Raw genomic sequence first — 21,660 nt, 5'->3', positions numbered from 1 at the left:
TTCCTCGGGGTTCTCCCGTTTTCTCCCACTTTCTTCATTCCACCACTTCGTTCATGACTCATCATCACCGTCTCCTTTAAGCTAACCGGCATAAGCGTAGGACGTAAAACTAAAAGATTTCGTTTCATTTTTCCTTGTTTGTTATACCGTTTGTGTTATGTGTTGCGTAACTTGCAATATATTTTGTACAATATATATGCAATTTTTTGCAATATATATGTTGTAACGCAATATATTTTGTTGTTGTACTAAGATTCACAGTTTTAAAAATTTTAATTAGGCCAATTAAATCATTAAGTAAACTGATTTTCTTATATCTTCCATTGCTACTAGGGCAAAAAGATATTTTCCGCAAAAACATACATTTTTATTCTGACAGATAATATAACAAACGATTCAAAAAATGAAATGAAAATGAAAGTTTTGAAAAGGATCTGTGAGGTACTTAGAAAAAAAAATCACGTACTTCAAATTGAAATTCTTTTACTAACTTTTAGTTTTATATGATCTTGTTTAACAAGACTTGGGCTCCCACCTATAAAATAGGGTACATTCTTATAACCGTATGTAGGATTTTGAAGTGTCGTACTTTCGGTTGCAAACATTTGAAAATGGAAAATGAAATACCCTTGTGCAGTACGTATACTCCACACTGAGAAAAATCCGTTCTCCGGGCAGCGGTATATTGTATAAATATACGGAATCCTCTTGCTAACTGCATAAGTCAGTATGGAGCATACGTTATCCATATGCTACACACGCACTGCCCTTAGATGTTACATCATACCGTTGCAGGGTGTCTGACATCTAACAGTTTTCCGTATATCACATACGTATATACTTATGTTACATTCCTCAGCTATATGTTATATACGTGCATTTGTATGTGAGATCCTGACCGCCTACATTGTTTCATAAGAAAAGTACGTATAGATGGAACACTTATACAGAAAGTACTATAAAACATGCGTTTTCAGTTATACGTCTGCTGTACGTTAACTCCAAAAACTACAGGAATGACGCATGTAACCTACCTTTTTAAGTACGGCACCTACAATGTTTTTTCTCAGTGCAAGATTGTGACATCATTGGTCATCAAATAACCCCCTGGACCCGCTCGGGAGACTAATGTTCCCGGAAGTACGTTTTTCAGCGCGCTCCTCTAGCCAGCTGTTTTACGCGCTATCCTAGCCAGTTGTTTTAAGTTGGTCACAAAATTTATATCATGGAGTACAAGGGGAACAAAACGAGCCCTGCGGGGCTTCTATACCGTTCCTCCTCCTACTACTACCACTTATCTGCACAAAAGTAAGTAAATCACTTTTTCGAGTATTATTTTCATATTATTTTAATTTAATGATATAAAAATGTAAAAAAAACTTTCCTCAAGCCGGGTTTGAACTCACGCCAAAAGAGATTATTGTTACTAGCATATAGCGCTAGCCCACTCTTCTACGAAGACCAACATCAATAATCGTTTGATTTCTGCTATTTGAATGTAACGTGGCAAGAAGTGGATAACGCCAACCAATCAGAACTGTGTTTTTCGTTCCTACTTCCGGGAGCACTACTCTCCTGAGCTAGTCCTATCAAATATGTGAACAATCTAAAAGTGGTTACTTCACATAAAGTTGGGCGATTCGGAGTTCGAATTTAATAACTTTAGTTACTCTTCAACTATTTATTAAAGTTACTTATTCCAGTCGGTACATGTAATTTTTGTAGTCTATCATCAACAATACATTATATTTAAAACAGAAAGCAAACAATTTGCAGTATAATTATAATTCCGACCGCGTTCACAAAAACTCTCCTCTCACTTCTATCCTTAGCCAACTGGATCCAGTTTCTATTTTAAATTCCTATGTCTGCGAGATCCATCTTAATATTGTCTTTCCAACGCGCCTAAGGCTTCCTAATAGTCGTTTCCCGATTGGTCTTCCAGTCAAGACTTTGAAAGCGTTCCTACTTTCTTCATTTTGGCTACATGACCTGCCAAACTGAGCCTCCTAGACTTGATGACACTAACAATATTTGGTAAACCATATAAATTATGTAGTTTCTCGTTATGAAGTTTCCGCCATTCCCCATTCCCGTTCCTTTTGGGTCCAAATATTCATCTCAGGACCTTGTTTTCTAATACTTTCAGTCTATGTTCTTCCCTCAGAGTAAACGACATTGTTTCGCAATCATACAGAACAACAGGCATGATTATCGTTTTATATATACGGTGTTCATTTACTATGTAGCCAAAATCCACTGGTAAAATCCTCACACCTAAACAAGAAAAAAAAATCATATGAACATAGAGCGAAAAACGCGTTGTTTTAAAGTTATGGGATGCCGAAATCGAAAAAATTGTAACTTCGAGTCTGCCAAGCTCGAAAATTATGAGAATTATGATCCCAACTCTGAAACATGGTTATTTAGATAAACAGTGTACTAATTGGTCTAATATTTCTTTATCCGTCTTTGATATTTCTCATAGTTTCCGAGCTAGGCTACGCAAAAGTTACAATTTTCTCGATTTCGTTATCTCATAACTTTGAAACAAAGCGTTTTTCGCTCTATGTTCATATGAAATTTTTTCTTGTTTAGGTGTGAGGATTTCACCAGTGGATTTTGGCTACATAATAAATGAACACCTTGTATTTTAAGCTTCAAATCCTTCGACAGAATTAGTGACGTAAAGAAATTTCGAACTGAATAATAACATGAATTTCCTCCTTTATTTAACATTTAATTTCTTTGTGAATATTGTTTTCCTCTGTTAATATTGATCTTAAATATTTGAAAGTATTCACTTTATCAAAAGTATTATTCCACATTTTAACGTATCCATAATTTACCATATTAAGATCCCGACGAACTTCCATGTATCTAGTTTTCTCTGCATTTACTTTTAAACCCATGTCCCTGCAAGCGCTTAATACGATCTCTGCATTTCTTTCTATTGCTCTATCATCCCTTACCAAATTTACATCTTCAGCATAGGTCATAACCTGGTGAAAACCATTCAATTCTAGGTCTTTGTTGCTGTCTTTGATTTTCCTTATAATGTATTCCAGGACAAAGTTGAACAATAATGGCGACAACACATCTCCTTGTTACAGGCCATTCTCGAGGTGAAAGCTCATGGACAAAAATTTTCCTACTCGCACTTTACTTTGGGATTTATTTAAACAAATCTTAGTTAATCTAATTAGCTTTTTCGGTATTCCAAATTCTGTAAGAATGTTGTACAATATTTCTCTCCTAACCGAGTCGTAAGCCTTTTTAAATTCAATAAATAGTTGATGTACCGGGGTATCGTATTCCCATTTCTTTTCGAGTATTTGTTGAATGGTAAATATTTGGTTGATAGTTTATCGGTTTCTTCTAAATCCGTACTGACAATCTCCAATAATTTTATCTGCGCATGGGGTCAATCTTTCTAATAGAATGTTTGGAAGGATTTTACAGGATATGACAGAAGAGAAATACCTCGATAATAATTATTACATAATTTGCCGCCTCAGTTTTGTCGCCTTTTTTGTAAATTGGAACGATTATTGATTCTTTCCACTTTTGTGGCAAACTTTTCCTTGTTCCAGATAAGGAAAATGAGTTTGTGTATCTTGTTTCACAATTTTTCGCCTCCAGCCAGGCACGTAGCCAAGGGGTGGGTCCAGGGGGTCCGGACCCCCCCCTTCAAGACCAGAAATTAAAACAAAAAGAAACGAGAAATAGGAAGAATGAGAGTTAAAAATAAAGATAATTTTTCCTCATCGCTTCTTTGTAGATCAAACATGTTATTTCAGAAACGGTTTTATTCAGAAACATGTTATTTCAGAAAATAACTGCTCCTTTAACTTGTCATTTGGAACAGACAGTAGTTGACGGAATAATAGAAACAAAAAGTTATGTGGAAAGCAAGTTCTGTTAACATTTGATTCAACAGAGAAAGGAACGCAGATATTGTAAAATATTTTACATTATTGGATACATACTTTTTTTTAAATACTTGAGGTCATAATGAAAGGAAAATTGTTATATTTGAATGAACAGAAGAAGAAATGTAGATATTGTAATATATTTTAACATGTTTTTAATATTCTTTTATTCGAGATTTCTTCATAGTTTGCTACTAAAATACTTACTAACATGTCCTCATTTTCTTGTCTTAACAAACCAATATGTGTTGCTAGTAAAATAGTAAACTGGTGGATTGATCAAGCTCCTGGTGTGATAACCACAATATTTCATGTCACACTGCCCCGCCCTCCCTCCCATTACGAAATCCAGATTAAACGTACCAATGTATGTTACCAATAAAAGAGTTTAGAATAATCGAACTGTGGTGTGACAACCACAGTATTTCATGTCTCGGACCCCCCCTATTACGAAATCCTGGCTACGTGCCTGCTCCAGCTAAAATCAACTCAGTCAGAATTTCGTCTACACCCGGAGAATTGTGTTTCTTTAATTTCTTTATAGCGATTTCTACTTCTATTCGGATATGTTGTGGGATATACGATTCTGCAGCAGTGTGTATTTCCCTTTCTCCACGCACGTTAGGTTTTGGCTGCGTGTTAAGCAAATCGTCAAAGTATAATTATGGCATGCGCAAATTATACTTGAAAAAATATGTCATACCAGCTTTGTTGGGGCTGGTAATGTCTCATAATGACTACATACTTTTACTGGATCTGTAAGCATTATTTAATTGGGAGATAGAGCTGAGGATGAAGCATTGTTAGCTACGCTCTTGAAAATGTACTTTAGTTGATTTTTAGCAGTTTTAATAAGTTCAGTAAATTTTCCTGCCTTCAACTCTTCAGCAAATCCCGCTCACGACAGGTCAATATCAAAGCGAATTATAAGCTTTGCTTTAGCCATGTTCATCTAGAAACGATTCTTTTCGTCATTCCAAAATAATCTGAATAAAACAAAGAATAGGACTAGTAAGAGAAAAAAAAATACACAACATTTAACGTCCGGTTTTGAGGTCGTACCAGACATCGGACAAAAATGTCAAGAACCGAACTATCCGGTAAAATACCGGACGGTTGGCAAAATTAGTAATACTTGACTTGAAGTACATATTTGAACTCGCATCTGTTTCATTTAATTCAATTAATAGACAAGTGTATACATAAGCTTTTAAGTACTGATGAGTGGCCGGTTTATTTCCTAATGGAGAGAGTAAAATTTCAAAGACACTGTAGAGGAAAACAAAATGTCGGTTACTTACGTCTATTGTGTCTGGTTCTGCCATGAGAATTCCTTGAAAGACTTTGCTCATATCCCTTAGGTTGAAAGTGTAGTGAGTTTTGGCTGGAGTTGGCAACAGCTCTCGAAGAATTGTATCATACACTTGAATGATTGCCTGTACCATCAGATTCTCTAGCGACGCTAGGTTAGGTGTTCTTGTCAACCACGAACGAAGAATGCAACCAAAGATGCGGGACTGGAAGGAAGAAGGAACATCATCATAACATGTTCAATTAAATATTTATTTATCACAGGAATAACATAAAATTGAATGAATGAATATGGCTAATGGGCACGTCAGCAACAAAGATATTTGTTCTCGTCGTGATAAGGCCAATGACTAACATGTGCTTCTTATAAAAAACACTACTAAAACAGTTATCATAAATACGACTTTTGAGAAGGTTAAAACTATTGTAAAATCAGTAATATACGAGGGTGAGTCAAAAATTATAAACAATTTTGACAGAACTATTCTCCCATTGTTAATACTGACCTTCGTTCTCGTTTATTTTATTGTTATGCTGTTGTAATCATGCTATGAAAGTTTGATTCTAATTCCTCCATTTGTCTTCCTTTTGTTGCAGATAGATCATGGCCGCTCCATTGGAAATTTGCATCAAAGAGGAACAACGAACAGTGATCCGGTTTTTGTGGTCGGAAGGTGTATAAGTAACCATGACTAATTTCCAGATGATGTGCCATTTCATCAATAGTCACTCATCTGTTTAATACAATCTTGTCAAGTGCACGCTCAATGTTGTCATCGGGGGGCGCGGTGGCTCAGTGGTAGAGCGTTCACCTCTGGTGCTTGGGGTCCCGGGTTCAATCCCAGCCCCCGCCAAGTGAACTTTGTGGGGGACAAACACCGTGCTCGTGGGTTTTCTCGGGGTTCTCCCGTTTCCTCCCACTTTCTTCATTCCACCATTTCACTCATCTCTCATCATCACCGTCTCCTTTAGCCTAACCGGCATAACCGTGGGACGTAAAACTTAAAGATTTCATTTCATTTTTTTCAATGTTGTCATCATCTGTGCCGTAAATGGCCGTCCCGCTCCTTTCTCGTGTGTAATACTTGTGCGACCATTTTTGAATTTTTCAATCCGTTTTTAGACACTCCGTTGCGACAAGACACTGTTCCCGTATTCTACCGAAACTCTTCGATGGATTACGACCCTAATACCGACCACAAAAGCCAGATCAGTGCTAGAGCGCTTACCTCTGGTGGGTGGGCTCCCTGGTTCGACCCCCGGCCAAGTTTGTAGTGGACAACATCGTATCCGTAGGTTTTTCTCGAGGTGCTTCTGTTTCCTCCCACAATTTCATTAGATCAATTTTTCCATCATCACTTAATTGCTTTGAACATCCGTCTCCCTTAGTTTAACGAGCATCATTGTAGGACGTTAAACTAAAAAATGTCATTTCATATTGTAAACTTCTACTAAAAGCAATAATGTTCATAAGAGACAAACAATGGTACACGTGATTGGAATTTCTCCCACAGACGTTGAATTATAAAACTTTACTAGGTTGCAGTATGACTGTTCGAGTACATAGGGCACGAAGAACGTAAAGAAGTCACACCAAATGGAGCAACCATACCAACATATCACACGTAAAGGCCACACTAACACGGAACAAGCCAAATTTGAAAGAAAACATGGTAGAAGGGGTCACACAACACACATTCAAAACATAGTACCAAAATACACACACCAGAAGAAAACTGCGAGACGCACTGGCGACATCGAAAACAGGTTAATATGGAATATGGTCGCCCCAAACAGCCATATATGTCTGGCAACGACGTTCCAAACTCAAGATCAAGTTGTTAGAGAGCTCTTGGGGCAGCTGATTCTACTCTTCACGAAGAATAGTACAGATCTCCTGGTGTGTCCTGGGGGGACGGCTGACAGGTTCCAACATGTCTTCCTAATGAGTCCCAAGCATGTTCAATCGGGTTTAGGCCAGAAGACTGAACTGGTCACTCGATGCGTTGAATGTCTTCCGTCTTTAGGTATTGTTCCACCAGTTTGGCTCGATGGGGACGGACATTGACATCCATGAGCAGAAACTGTGGATCAACTGCTCTCCTGAAAAGCCGCACATGGGCATGCAGAACCTCGTCTCTGTTCCTCTGGCCATTGATGGACCCAGCATCCAAGATATGCAGGTCAGTACGACCATTCATCATAATGCCTGCGCAGACCAGTACGTCAATACTACCATACAGATTCCTTTCCACAATGTTCTTGGGAGTAAGCGAGTTCCTTATTCCCCCAGATCAGTGTGATGGGAATCGCTCTGAAAACTGTATCACTGAACAGTACGTAGCCCCATTCGTTTCGGTTTCCACTGGTGATATTGACACCACTGTAAACGAATCATTTTGTGTGCCTGAGTCAGTGGAATGTATGTTGCTGGTCGTCGGGCATACAGACTACTGGCCCTCACTCTCCGATACACAGTCTGGCGTGACACTCTCACCTCTAAGGCGGCTGTAAGCTCTGCTAACAATTGTCTTGCAGGCATGGTCAAGTTCCGACGCGCAATTTCGGATAAGTATCTGTCCTATTGTGGTGTGTCACTCGTGGATATCCTCCACCGGGCCTACGGTTGATGTCTCCGGTGTCGATAAACTGTTCCCACAACCTAGACACAGCACTTTGTGGTACATTGATGGTTTGTGCTACTGTTGTCTATGTATGACCTTTTACCAAGCGCCCGATGATCCGGCCTTTTGTAAACGCAACCAAATGACGTCTTTGTGCCATATTTCATTAATCCATTGCCACATTCAACTCAGCAGTACCCTCTGCTCACTACAATACTCCACTCACTGCATACACGGAATGCGCCTATTTCGAATCCAAGCACTAGTGTTCGATTTCTTTCCATAGGGGCCAGGCGGACGTTTGTCATTGCTGGTTCAATGTTCATCACAAGCAATACACGCCATCCACCACAATTCATGTGCTTGCGGTGCTCTTCCCGGACTTTACATGCAACTTCTTGAATTCTTCAGCTACAGGTTGTGAACCATTTTTTACTTTGTTGCGTATTGTTTATCCTGCAACTATATTATACAGGTAAGACATAGCGGATTTGAAAGGTGATGGGATGACCTTTGCAGCAGTATGCAGCATGTGGCGGTGTTGTATTTGTAAGGGAAGCGATTGGGGGAAATTTGAGAAAGTTAAGGTTATTTAAAGAAATTGCATGGTAACATTGATTCCAAAATATCCCTCTTCCAAAAATACCACTGCCATATGTTGCATATCATTGGAAAGGTCATTTCATCACCTTTCAAATCCGCTATGTACACTCATGTCCAAAATGATTGTCGTATATCTATAACTGTCTTCTTGTAAGAATATAATTTGATAATGATTTTGCAGGGTACTTTTAATACTGATACTATGTGTATAATCGGGAAATGTATATTTGTGGTAAATTTCATAGGAAAAGAATTATAAATACGAAAATTAGAATGAGTAAAACAAAACGTTGCTAAATGGACAAGGAAGTTTTATTTCCGTTTTATTGTTCTTATTTACTGCTCTTTTCACATGAAATTTGCCACATATGTATACGAGGATCTCTACGAAAGTTTTGAGATACACATTGTTGTGGCACAGTATTTGAATTCCAACAACTGCGTTCGGTACTGGTATCAGTGTTGCCACAATCCTCGCTCTGGAGTGGGCTGAAAAATAGTACCAAATTGAAACAAAAAGGGCTGAATTCATTATTTTATATCAGTAATACATTCCTCTATAGCACGAAACTAAACGAGGTAAAGTTCTAGAACACTTCCCCCCCCCATCCAAGAGTCCAAATCAAGAAAGTGCTCTTTTTTTTAAAAAAAAAAATTTAAAAACATCCAAATAGAAGGACCCAGTGGCGTAACAACGGCCTTTGGCGCCCCTAAGCAAAATACCTAGTGTCGCCTCCTCACCCATTTAATAGAACAATGTATGACCATCTTTAACTTACGTGTATGTGCCACATCCCACATTTGACTAGCTTTGGGCAGTGTTGTCAACATGAAATTTTTCTTTCCGCTAAAACAGGACTAAACATTCGCTAACTACAAAAAAAAAAAAAAAAAAAAAGTTCTCACGTCTACAAAAATACTGTAAGTAATATCGCAATCGGTAGTTAAGAAGATCAGCTAATTATTACTTTCCAAGAGTAGAGCCTAAATAGGTCCTCATCCATTTAACACTACGTCATCTCAGTCAACGTCAGGAGTGGACAAAGGCCAAATTTTCACCCTGCCAATGAGTCTTTGCCACCCCCCGACCTAGTCCTAGCCTATATTTTACATTTTATTACAGTTATGTTAGGAAATATGTTAGAATAATTAATTTTGGGGTGCTCGTTTGGGCGTCCCGGGCAGTTGCCCGGTTTGCCCAGCCTTTGGTGCTTGGAGAATTTGTCGTTATTGTTGAAAGCTTGTTGCACAGGGGAATTTTATTTATAGTTAGTAAGCTCAGTATATGTAATATAGGACTGGTATCGTATTAATACGGTAATAATTAATTACCAGGAGGATTAATTTCTTAATCATACAGTGCTGTAACCTCGACGAGTTTACAGTAATCCCAATAATTTGATACGCAAATGTAATAAACTGCGAGAGAGGGGGGAAGGAATTTTTATTCTTGCCATGTTTGAAAATAAAGACCACAAAACTTGGGGCTCCATTTATATAATTTGTTTCTTTTTTATTAAAAACCTGGGGCTCCCCCTAATATACCGAAACGTCCTGCGCCCGTAGGCAATGCCTACCCTGCCTACCCCATTTCTACGCCGCTGGGAGGATCCCAAACAACCGTGGAAGTAGATGAAACTTTTCTCGCACGTAGGAAGTATAACAAAAGCCGCAAATTAAACGAGAAAACAGTTTTCATCTTCGGTATGTATTGCAAGGAAACCAAATGTACCTCTATTTCAAAGTGACCATACATCAAAACGGTATTATGGCCATATATGAAAATATATATATAAAACGAAAAACAAATCAATCATCTTCGAGTTTGCTCCTCATGACATCACACAGTATGAGTAAAGTGCGGTGTAGGAGAAGTCTTACTGACACTTGTGAAAAAGTGACTGGTATTTGTTAAATGGTGCTGAATTGGGTAGAATTGTACCAACTTTTTCACAAAATGGGCTGAAAATGCCAGCGTGGTACCAACGGGCCGATGAAAGGCAAAAAGGGCTGAATTTGGTACAATTGTACCAAGTGTGGTAACAGTGACTGGTATCCAGAGCGAAGAAGCGAAGCAAGTTTCAATTCGCCTCGCTTATCGGCGTGGCCATATCACCTTCACTTGTTTGTTGATGTGAGCAGTATTTGGCTGTCTAGAATGGAGCTCGAAAGGGAACATTTTCGGGCAATGATCTTTTACGATTTCAAAAGTGCTTTGAAAGAGCCACAAAGCCTTGACTGTTTGCAGGGGGCATTTGGGGGACCTTGCTCCTTCCAGTGCTACAATTTTTCGGTGGTTTGGTGAATTAAGAAGAGGCCGGACATCGCTTAAAGATGAAGAGAGAGCTGGACGTCCGGCAACAGCTGTGTCAGATTAAAACATTGCCGCTGTGGAACAAATGATTCGAGAAAATCCTCGAACAACTTTCAAGGACATTGAATCTATACTGGACATTGGATCGCCAGCAGTAACAAAAGTTCTTCACGATCATCTTCGGCTCAGGAAGGTTTCTTCTCGTTGGGTGCCTCACACTTTGACTGAACAGCAGAAGCACATGCGTGTGGAATAGTGTGAAGAAATGCTTGCAAGATTTGATGGAGGCAATTCTCGACGCGTCTCTGACATTATTAGTGGTGATGAGACTTGGTTCTATCAATTTGACCCTGAAAATCAACGCCTATGTACAGTTTGGATCTTTCCAGACGAAAATTCACCCACGAAAGTGAAGCGACCGCGAAGTGTGGGGAAGAAGATGGTCGCAACTTTCTTCTCCAAATCTGGCCATGTTGCAACTGTTCCACTTGAAGAACAAAGGACTGTTACTGCTCAGTGGTACACCACTGTTTGCCTAACAAAAGTGTTTCAGAAGCATCGGGAACGGCGCCCAAGAACTGGATTGCGTGGAATCCTGCTTCATCATGATAAAGCGTCCGCACACACGGCCAACATCACAATTCAGTATTTAGAATACGGCTGAGGTCAAACTTATGACTCATTCGCCGTATAGCCCTGACGTGGCCTCGTGTGATTTTTTTCTGTTCCTCAGGATCAAAGATCGCATGCGTGGGAAGAGATCTTGCAGCCCTGAAGGAGCTGTAGTGGCTTACGAGAATGAACTTTCAACACTTGAAGAAAAAGACTGGCAACACTGCTTCCAAAAGTGGTTTTCGAGGATACAAAAGTGTGTACAGTGTAATGGTGAATACTTTGAGAAAATATAAGTGTTAAATTGATTTTAAGTATGTAAGTTATTTCACATCTCAAAACTTTCGTAGTGACCCTCGTATATGTCCTTGCCAATTATACAATTATACACACACTAATGTTATAAGAGATACCAGGCGAAATCGTTATCAAATTATATTTCTACAACAACACATTAATAGACATGCGACAATAATTTTGGACATAAGTGTACCACTTCTGTAGAATAACTACAGAACAATAATCAATATAAAGTAAAAATGGTTCACAACCTGTAGCTCTCAAACCGTTGATATTAGGACCTATGTTCATATGAACTTTTTTGCTTAGAATCGCGAATACTACCATTTCGCAAAATATTGCCCCTTCCTCCTGGGACATCCTCTCTCTCTCACTATCTCTCTGTATATATATATATATATATATATATATATATATATATATATATATATATATATATATATATATATATAAACGAGTAGAAATGAGGCCCTCCTTTTTTGAAGTCGCTTTAAAAATTAGGGCATACGTCGATTTTGGAAATGGAATGATGTAAAGGATGAAACATCTTTATTTTGTGTTTCTGTTAATGGATCTCGGTTAAGAAAGCCAGAAACGAACGGTGTTTTGGTCCAAATATTATGCAATTTAAAGTCTGCAGATGGTCAGATTAACCTCTTTGGACTTTTAGGTCCTATCATTTAATTTTAGTTTAATTAAGGTCCACTTTTTTCACTTTTAACAAGAAGCAGTGCCACAGGTATATCACGTGAAGAAGTTTGGTTTATATTATGTACTTTCTCAACTAATGTTGAAACCGGAAGTAATAGTAGATTTCTACCAATTGTAGTTTTAGTCGAGAGTTAATGATATTGAGATTCTGTGTAGTTTCGGGACACTTAATTAAATACAGGACACCAATTATGTCACTAATCCCTAATCCCTTCCCGTTTTTGATCTAAGTGATGAACACTGAAACCGGAAATGATTTATTGTTACCATTCCGTTTGAATATCACCTTTATCAACAAAATACATTCTTAACTTTTGAGCCTCCTGACTAAAATTGATAGAGATGCATCAAGTAGGCGTTGTTTCATCCGCATTGGTATCTCACACAATTGAATTCATATTAAAGGCTACTCACACAGACTTAATGAAAGGAAACTCACAATCCCTGACACGTTCTTTATACACTGTGTAGATTTAGCAACGAAACTGCAACAGTAGCAGCTGCTCTTCATGCTTTTATGCTCTAACGGTAAGATAGTCTTTCGTCATACGACGTTTGTAAGTTTTGTCATTAATGCTGAGGACAGCGGTGGGTCAGTGGCACCCGGTAACAATAGCTCAATGGTCTCGGGCGTTCATCTTCGAATCAGGAGGTCCAATCCTCTGCGGGTTCGAATTCCTCTGAAGGGTATGGTCTGTATTTCTAATTGCTCTCGATATTTCTGTGTTCGTGTTCTGTTCATGTTTGTATTACGTGGAATTTACAAGATTTCACCATAGATACCAGTGCCCTGGTTGAGACGAACTTGAAGAAAACAAAGTGGTACCTCACGTGCGAGGGGTTTCTGGCTCAATTCCCGGTCAAGTAATCTTTGAGTTTAACGTCGCACGAATATAACCATCAGGCTAAGGTAAACGATGATTAAAGGAAAAAAATGAAATGAAATCTTTGAGTTTTACGTCCCACGGTTATGCCGGCTAGGCTAAAGGAGACGGTGATGATGAGTAATAAATGAAATGGTGGAATGAAGAAAGTGGGAGGAAACGGAAGAACCCCGAGAAAGCCCACGAGCACGGTGCTTGTCCACCACAAAGTTCACCCGGCGCGAGCTGGGATCGAACTAGGGACCCCAAGCACCGGAGATGAACGCTCTACCACTCAGACACCGCACCCCCCGATGATTAAAGGAAGTGAATGATTATGGAATAATTAGTGGAAGGAAATGGGAGTATCACGAGAAAACTCACGGACACGGTGTTATTCATCACAAACTTATTTGGCCGGGAATCGAATCAGGGTCTCCACGCGCCAGAGATAAGCGCTCTATCACTGAGCCACCGTGCCCTCTCCCTGTCAAGTTTGTGGTGGACAACATTATGTCCATGGGTTTTCTCTTCTCTCACGTTCTCATTCCACTAATTCTTCCATCATCATTCATTTGCTTTAACCATACACCTCCTTTAGCCTAAGGAACATAATTATGGAATGCTAGACTGAAATATTCCATGTTCATTTTTATTATTAATGTTTCTTGAAGATGATCATTCAGAAAAGGATAAAAATGGGGAAGATAGCATGTTAAGATTCTCAGATCGAAAGCTCCTTTCGTAACTTCGCTGGAAATTGTAATTTCTTTTAAAGTGGGAAATAATTGCAACGATGCCCCAGAATGTGAAGGAGCAATTTAAAATCACCCTGACATAAATAGAGAAAAAAATATATAATGTGAGCTAAAGACAAGATGGATCTCTAAAAGACTCTTGTCTGTTCCATTCTTTTATTTAGTGTTATTTGATTGATTTTGAGTTTAATATCCTTTGAAGTAACGAAGTAATGTGAGATGTGAACCTACAGCTTAACATTGAATCCAACCCATATGAGTTTTCACTTAATCAGAAATCACTTAACCTAACCGTATATTCCGTTTCGTTAATGTTACTGGATAATTGGTTATTCTGCCTATAGTGTTTTGGTTCGAAGCGTATCTATTATATAAAGGTAACCAAGAAAGTTGTCGCTTTTTGTGGAGGTCTGTGTTCAATTGGCCCTCACACCGTGAGTTGAATGCGAATGGAAATAAGGCAAAGATCAGTTGTTGGTGTGGGTATATTCAACATACTACCTGGTTGTGGCAGTTCAGTTACACAGTGAACTTGCGTAAGGACAGAGTGAACATGGGACCTCCGCAGAGTGTCATGAGGGCGATTGTGCTTTATGAGTTCAAACTGGGGTCAAACGTCGCCGCAGCGGAGCGGAAGATATACCAGGCCTTTAGTGAGGGTGTCGTGACTACGCGGACAGTGCAGCGGTGGTTTAACAAGTTTAGGGACGGTAACGAAACACTCGAAGACGCACCACGTGCCGGAAGACCAATACATGTACAAAATGATCTTCAAGCAGTAATTGAGGCGAACAGTGGCCAAACATGTGAGGAACTGGGACTACAATTCAGTGTGAGTGGCAAAACCATTCGACAGCACCTTCATCAATTTGGGAAGCGGGCCCTACATGATTTGACTCCGGGCCAGAAGGCAATGCAAACAGACACCTGTGTTTCTTTGCTGTCCCGTCTGAGGAAGGAGCCATTTCTGTACTGGGTGTTGACATGCGATGAGAAATGCGTCCTGTACGAAGCTCCACGACGCCGTCATCGTTGATTAACATCCCACGAATTGGTTCGTAAACAGCCTAAACCAGCACTGAACTAGAAGAAGATTCTCCCGTGTGTTTGGTGGACTACTCGCTGCATCATGCATAGGGAATTGCTAACAGCTAGTCAGAGTATCAATGCAACTGTGTGCTGTCACCAGTTGAGCCGTGTTCACAAAACATCAAAACTCTGGAGCCAGCACTTCTGAATCGCAAAGGGGTTCTCCTCTTACAGGACAAAGCTGAGCCTCACGTGGCTAAGATGACCTGGGACACTATTCTACGCCTTGGGTGGGAAACACTATTGTATCCGCCATATTCCAAGGACATTGTACCGTCCGATTATTACCTGCTCCATTCGTTGGACAATCACCATAGAGTATAGATGCGCACAAGTCGAGACATGTCTCGAATCTCGACTGGACTCAACTCCAACTCGAGTCGAGACACACTTTGTAAAATTCGGCACACTGCTCGTAAAAATCTCGACTCGACTCGAATGTCTCGACAATCCTTCTATAATTTTTAATATTATTTTGAAGACAGTATTCACTCAGAAACAGACTTAAAAATTCCAGCATTTATTACTTTAGAAAGGTACAGAACGCAGAAACTTAATAGTTAATCTTTCCAGATCAAGATTTGATTTTTAGCTCAAATTAAGTTAATTGAAACCAATAATTAATGTCGTGATATTTGACTGTACTTCAAATACAATAATAATAATAATAATAATAATAATAATAATAATAATAATAATAATAATAATAATAATAATAATAATAATAATAATAATAATAATAATAATAATAATAATTGATTATCTAGTTTGTATAAAACTATTGCGATAAAGCTGACATCATAAATTCTCTCAATGAGCAATTGGCAGTCTATAGTAATTTAGCATAGTTATAATTGTTGTGTTTTGGTTCCAATGAACTCAATAGGGTTACATAAACTCTGGATTATTAGCTTCCCCAACTATTTTGAGGTTTTAATGTGTTGTTGTATATCACGTGTTACGGATAACATATAATGTAACATTACATATTATGATACGAGACTATTTTACATAGTATATTACAATAAATGGACTGCTTAGATGCCAAGAACTAGTACAGATAGTTACCTTTCACTTCTAAAGATAGGTACTTTTTAAAAGGATTTTTGTAAGCACTAAATTATAAAACAATAAACTACATACAGTAGTTATGCTTTTGGTTCCAAACATAAAAGAGATATGGAATGTTCATGATATATTAAACTTCAACGTACACCCCTTCATGACGACCATGTTTTCCAATGGTAGTGGCATTTTTCAACAAGATAAAGCAGCATGTCACAAAACCAGGAGTATGATGAAGTGGTACGAGGAACACCTGAACAACTTCCAAGTGATGTGTAGGCACCCCCAACTCGCCGAATCTGAACACAACCGATAACATCTGGGATATGATGAACGTGACGTCAGAGCGTATCGCTCCGTCCCCGGAATTTACGGGAATTAGGTGACCCCTGTGTGCATATGTGGTGCCCATTCTCTCCAACGACCTACTAAGGATCATTGCGTCCATGCCAAGACGCGTCGCCGTTGTTATCCGTACCAAAGATAGACATACTGACAAGTAGGTAGGAAGTTATAATGTTCTGGCTAATGTGTGCTGGCTATATTTTAACTCGTATATTTTGTCTCGACTCGAATTTTGAGACGACTTGTCTCGAATTCGAGTCGAGTGGAGACAGAAACATTTTCGAGTCGAGACAACATTTTCTTGAGATGAGTCGAGATAGGCTTAAATCTCGACTCGACTCGACTCGTGCGCATCCCTACTCTAGAGGACGCCATTTCAAATCCCTAGCAGAGGTGCACAATGCACTTGATCTCTTCTTTACTTCAGGGCCCACTAATTTCTACCGTGATGGAATCCATGACCTTCCAGAACGTTGGCAGAATGTCGTCGATGTTGATGAGGACTATTTTTAATCCTTCAGGTACGTCTTAGGTAACATATCGATGTTCGAAGGTTGTGGGAGAAAATGCGACAGACATTTATAGTATTATTCTACTGCAAACGTGTAACTGAAAATGTATGTTTTATAATACTTTTCGTATAATTGTTTCGTCCTTCCGCGTTTTCTTCTTTGTCCTCTCTCTTTTATATCCTAAACAATTAGGTTACATAAAAACAGAAAATAATTGTAGATTAAGTTTTACCGGTACTAAATTGTATCTAAATTCCTCTTGCAATACGTAATATAGTAGAAAAATCTATATGAAGTAAGGACTTATGAAGGATATATATATGAATTGTAAATAATAACACAATTCCCAAGAGTATTTTCTTGGAATCCCATTTCAGCGAAGTTAAACATTACTCATTGCATTTATAAAATGTAATTAATTCAATGTTATCTCTAATAACAATCTCTCTGAGCCACATGATGTTTTGTTGGGTTAGAATATAACTACATGAATTTGCTAAAGCATTACTTGATTAGTTGTGATGTTAAGACAAACGAATGTCGACATTTATTCTAAAATATTTGTTTAGCTTAAAAAAAGAAATATTTTATTTATTATAGCAAATAATTAATTAAAGCCAGATTGAAATGATGCAATCCAATGTCTGTGAACACCAGATACTCTGTAATAAAAATGAAAATAATTGGTAATGTATCATCTTGTGTGATCTTACCGTCTCCTTTAGCCTAACCGGCATTGCGGGACGTAAAACTTAAAGATTTCATTTTTCTTGTGTGATCTTGAATCAAGAGTTGAGAAAAATACTCATAAAACGCTTCGTGTGGAGTGCTGTGTTGTATGGGGCGGAAACATGGACATTATGCAAAAGTGATGAACAACGAATGGTAGCTTTCGAAATGTGGATATGGAGAAGAATGGAAAGAATTAAATTTGGGTCGAGCGGAAAACGAATGACAGGATGTTAGAAATGGTGGGGGAGAAAAGAACACTTTTTTTTTTTTTAGATATTATTGTAAAGACGAAGAAAATGTGGTTGGCTAAGAAGATACTATATCATGAAGTACTTGCTAGAGGGCATGGTGGCAGGAAAGAGAGGGAGGGGTAAAGGAGACTACAATTGATGGACGATATCAAAACAGAGAAATCGTACGTGAAGACGAAGACGTTAGCAGAGAACCATGAAGCATGGAAGCTTCTCAGTTGCGGCAAGTGACCTACCAATAATGGCAGAATACCTATGATGATGATGATATCATATCATACTGAATTATAGCTCTAATTTCTCATTATATGATAACGGTCTTGTTTCATTCCAATCTATGATATCTTTAAAATTAATGTCTGATTACGCTGGGAAATTTTGGGTGGCAACGCTGGTATTACTGAACGAAGTCTTCCTCTTAATGGTGCGATTAAAAGCGTTATTTCCTCTGACGATCTCCTCTCTAGACCTTCCAACCTTTTTTATTATTATTATTACTGTAACCTCCGCTATTCATGAAGCGGATCATCGTAGTCGGAAAGAATGAGTAGATGATTATGGTATAATTGGAATGTCACAAGTGAGGTTAATTGTCTCCGTCACGGTAAGGCCGACACATACTGTACATTAAAAATTCATGATGACATTCTTTTAAAGTTATTGTAAAGTTTTGCTTGTGCAGGTGTAAGTAGAGCCATACGTAGAGCAAACTACAGCAAGGAATTGTTTTCCCACTAAAAGCTTTTATTTAAAATCCACTATAAACGATATATTACAACAATGTTACTCTAATGTAAATTCACTAATACTGGGTAAAGAGAAGTGACCCAGGGTCCAGCAACCTATGGTAGAATCTCCACAGAGCTCCAAAGCAAGCTTAGTGGAGTAGATTTTTAGGATTCCCAATACTTCGTGCAAGCAGTGAGGTGCCTAAGAGTCACAGAGCTCCGAAGCAAGCTAGATGACTGAGGTTAGGATGGCCAAAAGAGCTTCAATGAAGCTAGGAATGCAGATGAGAAGCTTAGAGTTTTCAAGCAAACCAGAGGTTTTGGGATAAGTATAGCAAGGTAAAGGAGGGATAATCAGGAAACTGATGTCTTTCCTTGGTATCCTCTCAGTTATATAAGTGCTCCAGGTGAGATGGTGGCGCTGCTGTTCGCTTCTTGTCATGTGACCAGTGGTGTTGATGTTTTCTCCGTCGTTTGCAGCCATAGTAATAATCCTGGGTGTTTTTAAACACAACCATGCAGAATATTACAATGTATTTTAAATAAAAGAATTACAAAATAATACACTAAAACAGAAAGAAACTAAATATTACAAAAAAAGCTAAAAGAAAAAATGAAACATATAACAAGAAAGTAATTTAGAGGTAGTGATTTAATAATACAATTATGGGAAAAGCTAACAAAATAAGTCTAAGAATGCGATAACTACTCCGAATTCCTGAACGAAACTAAGGATGGAATCACTAATGACCATATTATCTCCCAAAACCTAATGAAAATTTTTAGGAATTCCTAGTGTGTCGTAGTGATCTTTACATTGGTATTATAGAGTAAAATGAATGAAAAAGGGATTTAATTTAAGATTAGAAACAGCGCTGTTTCCTTCTATACTGTTTCCTTCTATATTATTATTATTATTATTATTATTATTATTATTATTATTATTATTATTATTATTATTATTATTATTATTATTATTATTATTATTATTATTATTTTGGTAACCTATTCACCTTCCTTTTTCCTCCCTGTATTCCACTACAGTATATTTTTGCGATAGACAGTTGGTGTTTTCTTAATTTAAATGATCTGGTATTATGGGTAGTCTTTTGTCAATGTCATGTGATTGCTATACTTAAATTTGATTGGTTGTTTATCCTTCCGATGAAGTAGCTTTGAAATTAAGTGATTAGGCCCGTCACTTGTTCTCTTCGCGAGGTATGTGTTACACCATATTTAATATTGTGTATAGTATATTTTATTTTGTGAATTTAAAATCTATTCTGGGTTTTTCCGTGCGTATATAAAAACATGTAGATAGAAAATTGATAAATATTCTAATTGAACCATCAGTTCAAATATTGGTATTGAATTTCTATAATATAAATATGTATATTTCAAATACGGTTTATGCTGAATATGTCAAGTGATAAGGCAGGAGCCATCTTGGACTTTTACTTCATGCAACATGTGCCTGATAAATTTTTCAGTAATTATAAATTTCTTGTGGTTTTTGCATGAATCGAAATTGTTTAAATCTACTAGTAGTTGAAAATATTTTTCAAAATCGGACAAACTTTTACGAACTTTACAAATTCGTTGTTAGATTCAACATTACGTTTATTTTTTTAAAAAAATAATAATAAAATTTGTTAATGCTATCGGAATTCTTTTTTGTGTTGTTTATTAAGTAGAGTTATGTTCCTGCAACCTTTGAAGACTTATTATTTGTTGAACTTTAGCATACCATTCTCTTTCAGTAGCTTACATTTTTACGTGCGTTAAGCGGCGTTGTAAACCACATACCTGGCCCGGGAAACTCTTCTCGGAGGGGCTACTTGTTTGAGTACAGGGAAGGGAACGTAAAACTTTCTTTCCTGATTTTCAAAGATTTAGTTTTTCTGGGAAGGGACGGTAATGGCAACATTACCCACCTTGGCTGTTACAAGAGAAGAGAACTAGTCATTTTTTTATGGTATGCTTTAAAAGTTTAAAATCAGTTATAGTCTTCATTGATAATATAAAGCAGGCGGGATTGAACCCAATTCTTGGCACTTGTTAGTCAATATCCTTGCTTACTTGTTTATATTTATCATGGCTTTCGGTGATGATAGTCCCTTTTTTATGGATGAGATACCACTTTTTAATGAAAGTGAAAATGTAGAACACGTAGAGCAAAGGAAGGTCGAATCAATATTTTTGAAAGAAATTGCTACAATGAATCCAATTGACCAAAGACAGGTCGTAGAAACGTTATCAGAAGGAGAAGCAAAATCACTGCTCTATAGATTCCTTGCTAATAAAACAGCTGACCCACAGTCGTCTGTTGACCTTGATAAGCAGGAGGTAGTTGACGTAGCACCTGTGAGTAATACAAACACGGTGCCTGTTGTACCATTCACCTTTTGCTGACTCGCTAGTTGATAAGAATGTGCAAGGTCAGCAATGTAACTTAACTTCTTCTTCGAATGCTTGTTTTTCGAAACTAGAAAAGAATTCCGCAGCTTTGGTACTTCGATCTTTCTTTGATAATTTACCAAGTTGTAACGGATCTAACCCTATAGTATTATATGAATTTGTTAAACAAACAGACGAGTTTTATAATGTAGACCGTTTTCCTTTCCCGGCATTACTGCATTCTTTAAGAGGAAAAGTATCAGGTCCTTTAAAAAATGTATTACTGGAATTGCCTAGTCAGCTTCGTACCTGGGAGCTCACGCGAGATTATATTTTTCATAATTTATTATCGGAATGTGCTATACAATCTATAGTTGTTGAATATATGTATAAGCCCCAAGGCCAGGCAGAGAACTTGAAAGACTTCGTTAAACGTTTAGTCACAGTGGATCGCTTGCTTAAATTAAATTGTGGTGATGAGAGATTAATAAGTTTCATTACCAGTGGCGTTCT

At 37.9% G+C, this 21,660-nt stretch overlaps 1 protein-coding gene across 1 annotated transcript in view; it reads right to left on the bottom strand.

Moving 5' to 3' along the window:
• Positions 1-21,660, bottom strand: part of LOC145670651 (dynein axonemal heavy chain 1-like) — a gene marked incomplete at its 3' end in the record, with an annotated part of 1,762,390 nt that overhangs the window by 663,264 nt on the left and 1,077,466 nt on the right. The window contains 1 exon segment of the mRNA XM_081739441.1: positions 5,234-5,449. Coding sequence (XP_081595567.1) covers positions 5,234-5,449 — 216 coding nt within the window.

This window comes from Thermobia domestica, chromosome 14, assembly GCF_964235325.1.
Source record: "Thermobia domestica chromosome 14, izTheDome1.hap1.1, whole genome shotgun sequence".
Taxonomy (NCBI): Eukaryota; Metazoa; Arthropoda; class Insecta; order Zygentoma; family Lepismatidae; genus Thermobia; species Thermobia domestica.
The sequence above is the reverse complement of the archived record's forward strand: the minus strand, read 5'-3'. Positions and strand labels throughout refer to the sequence as shown.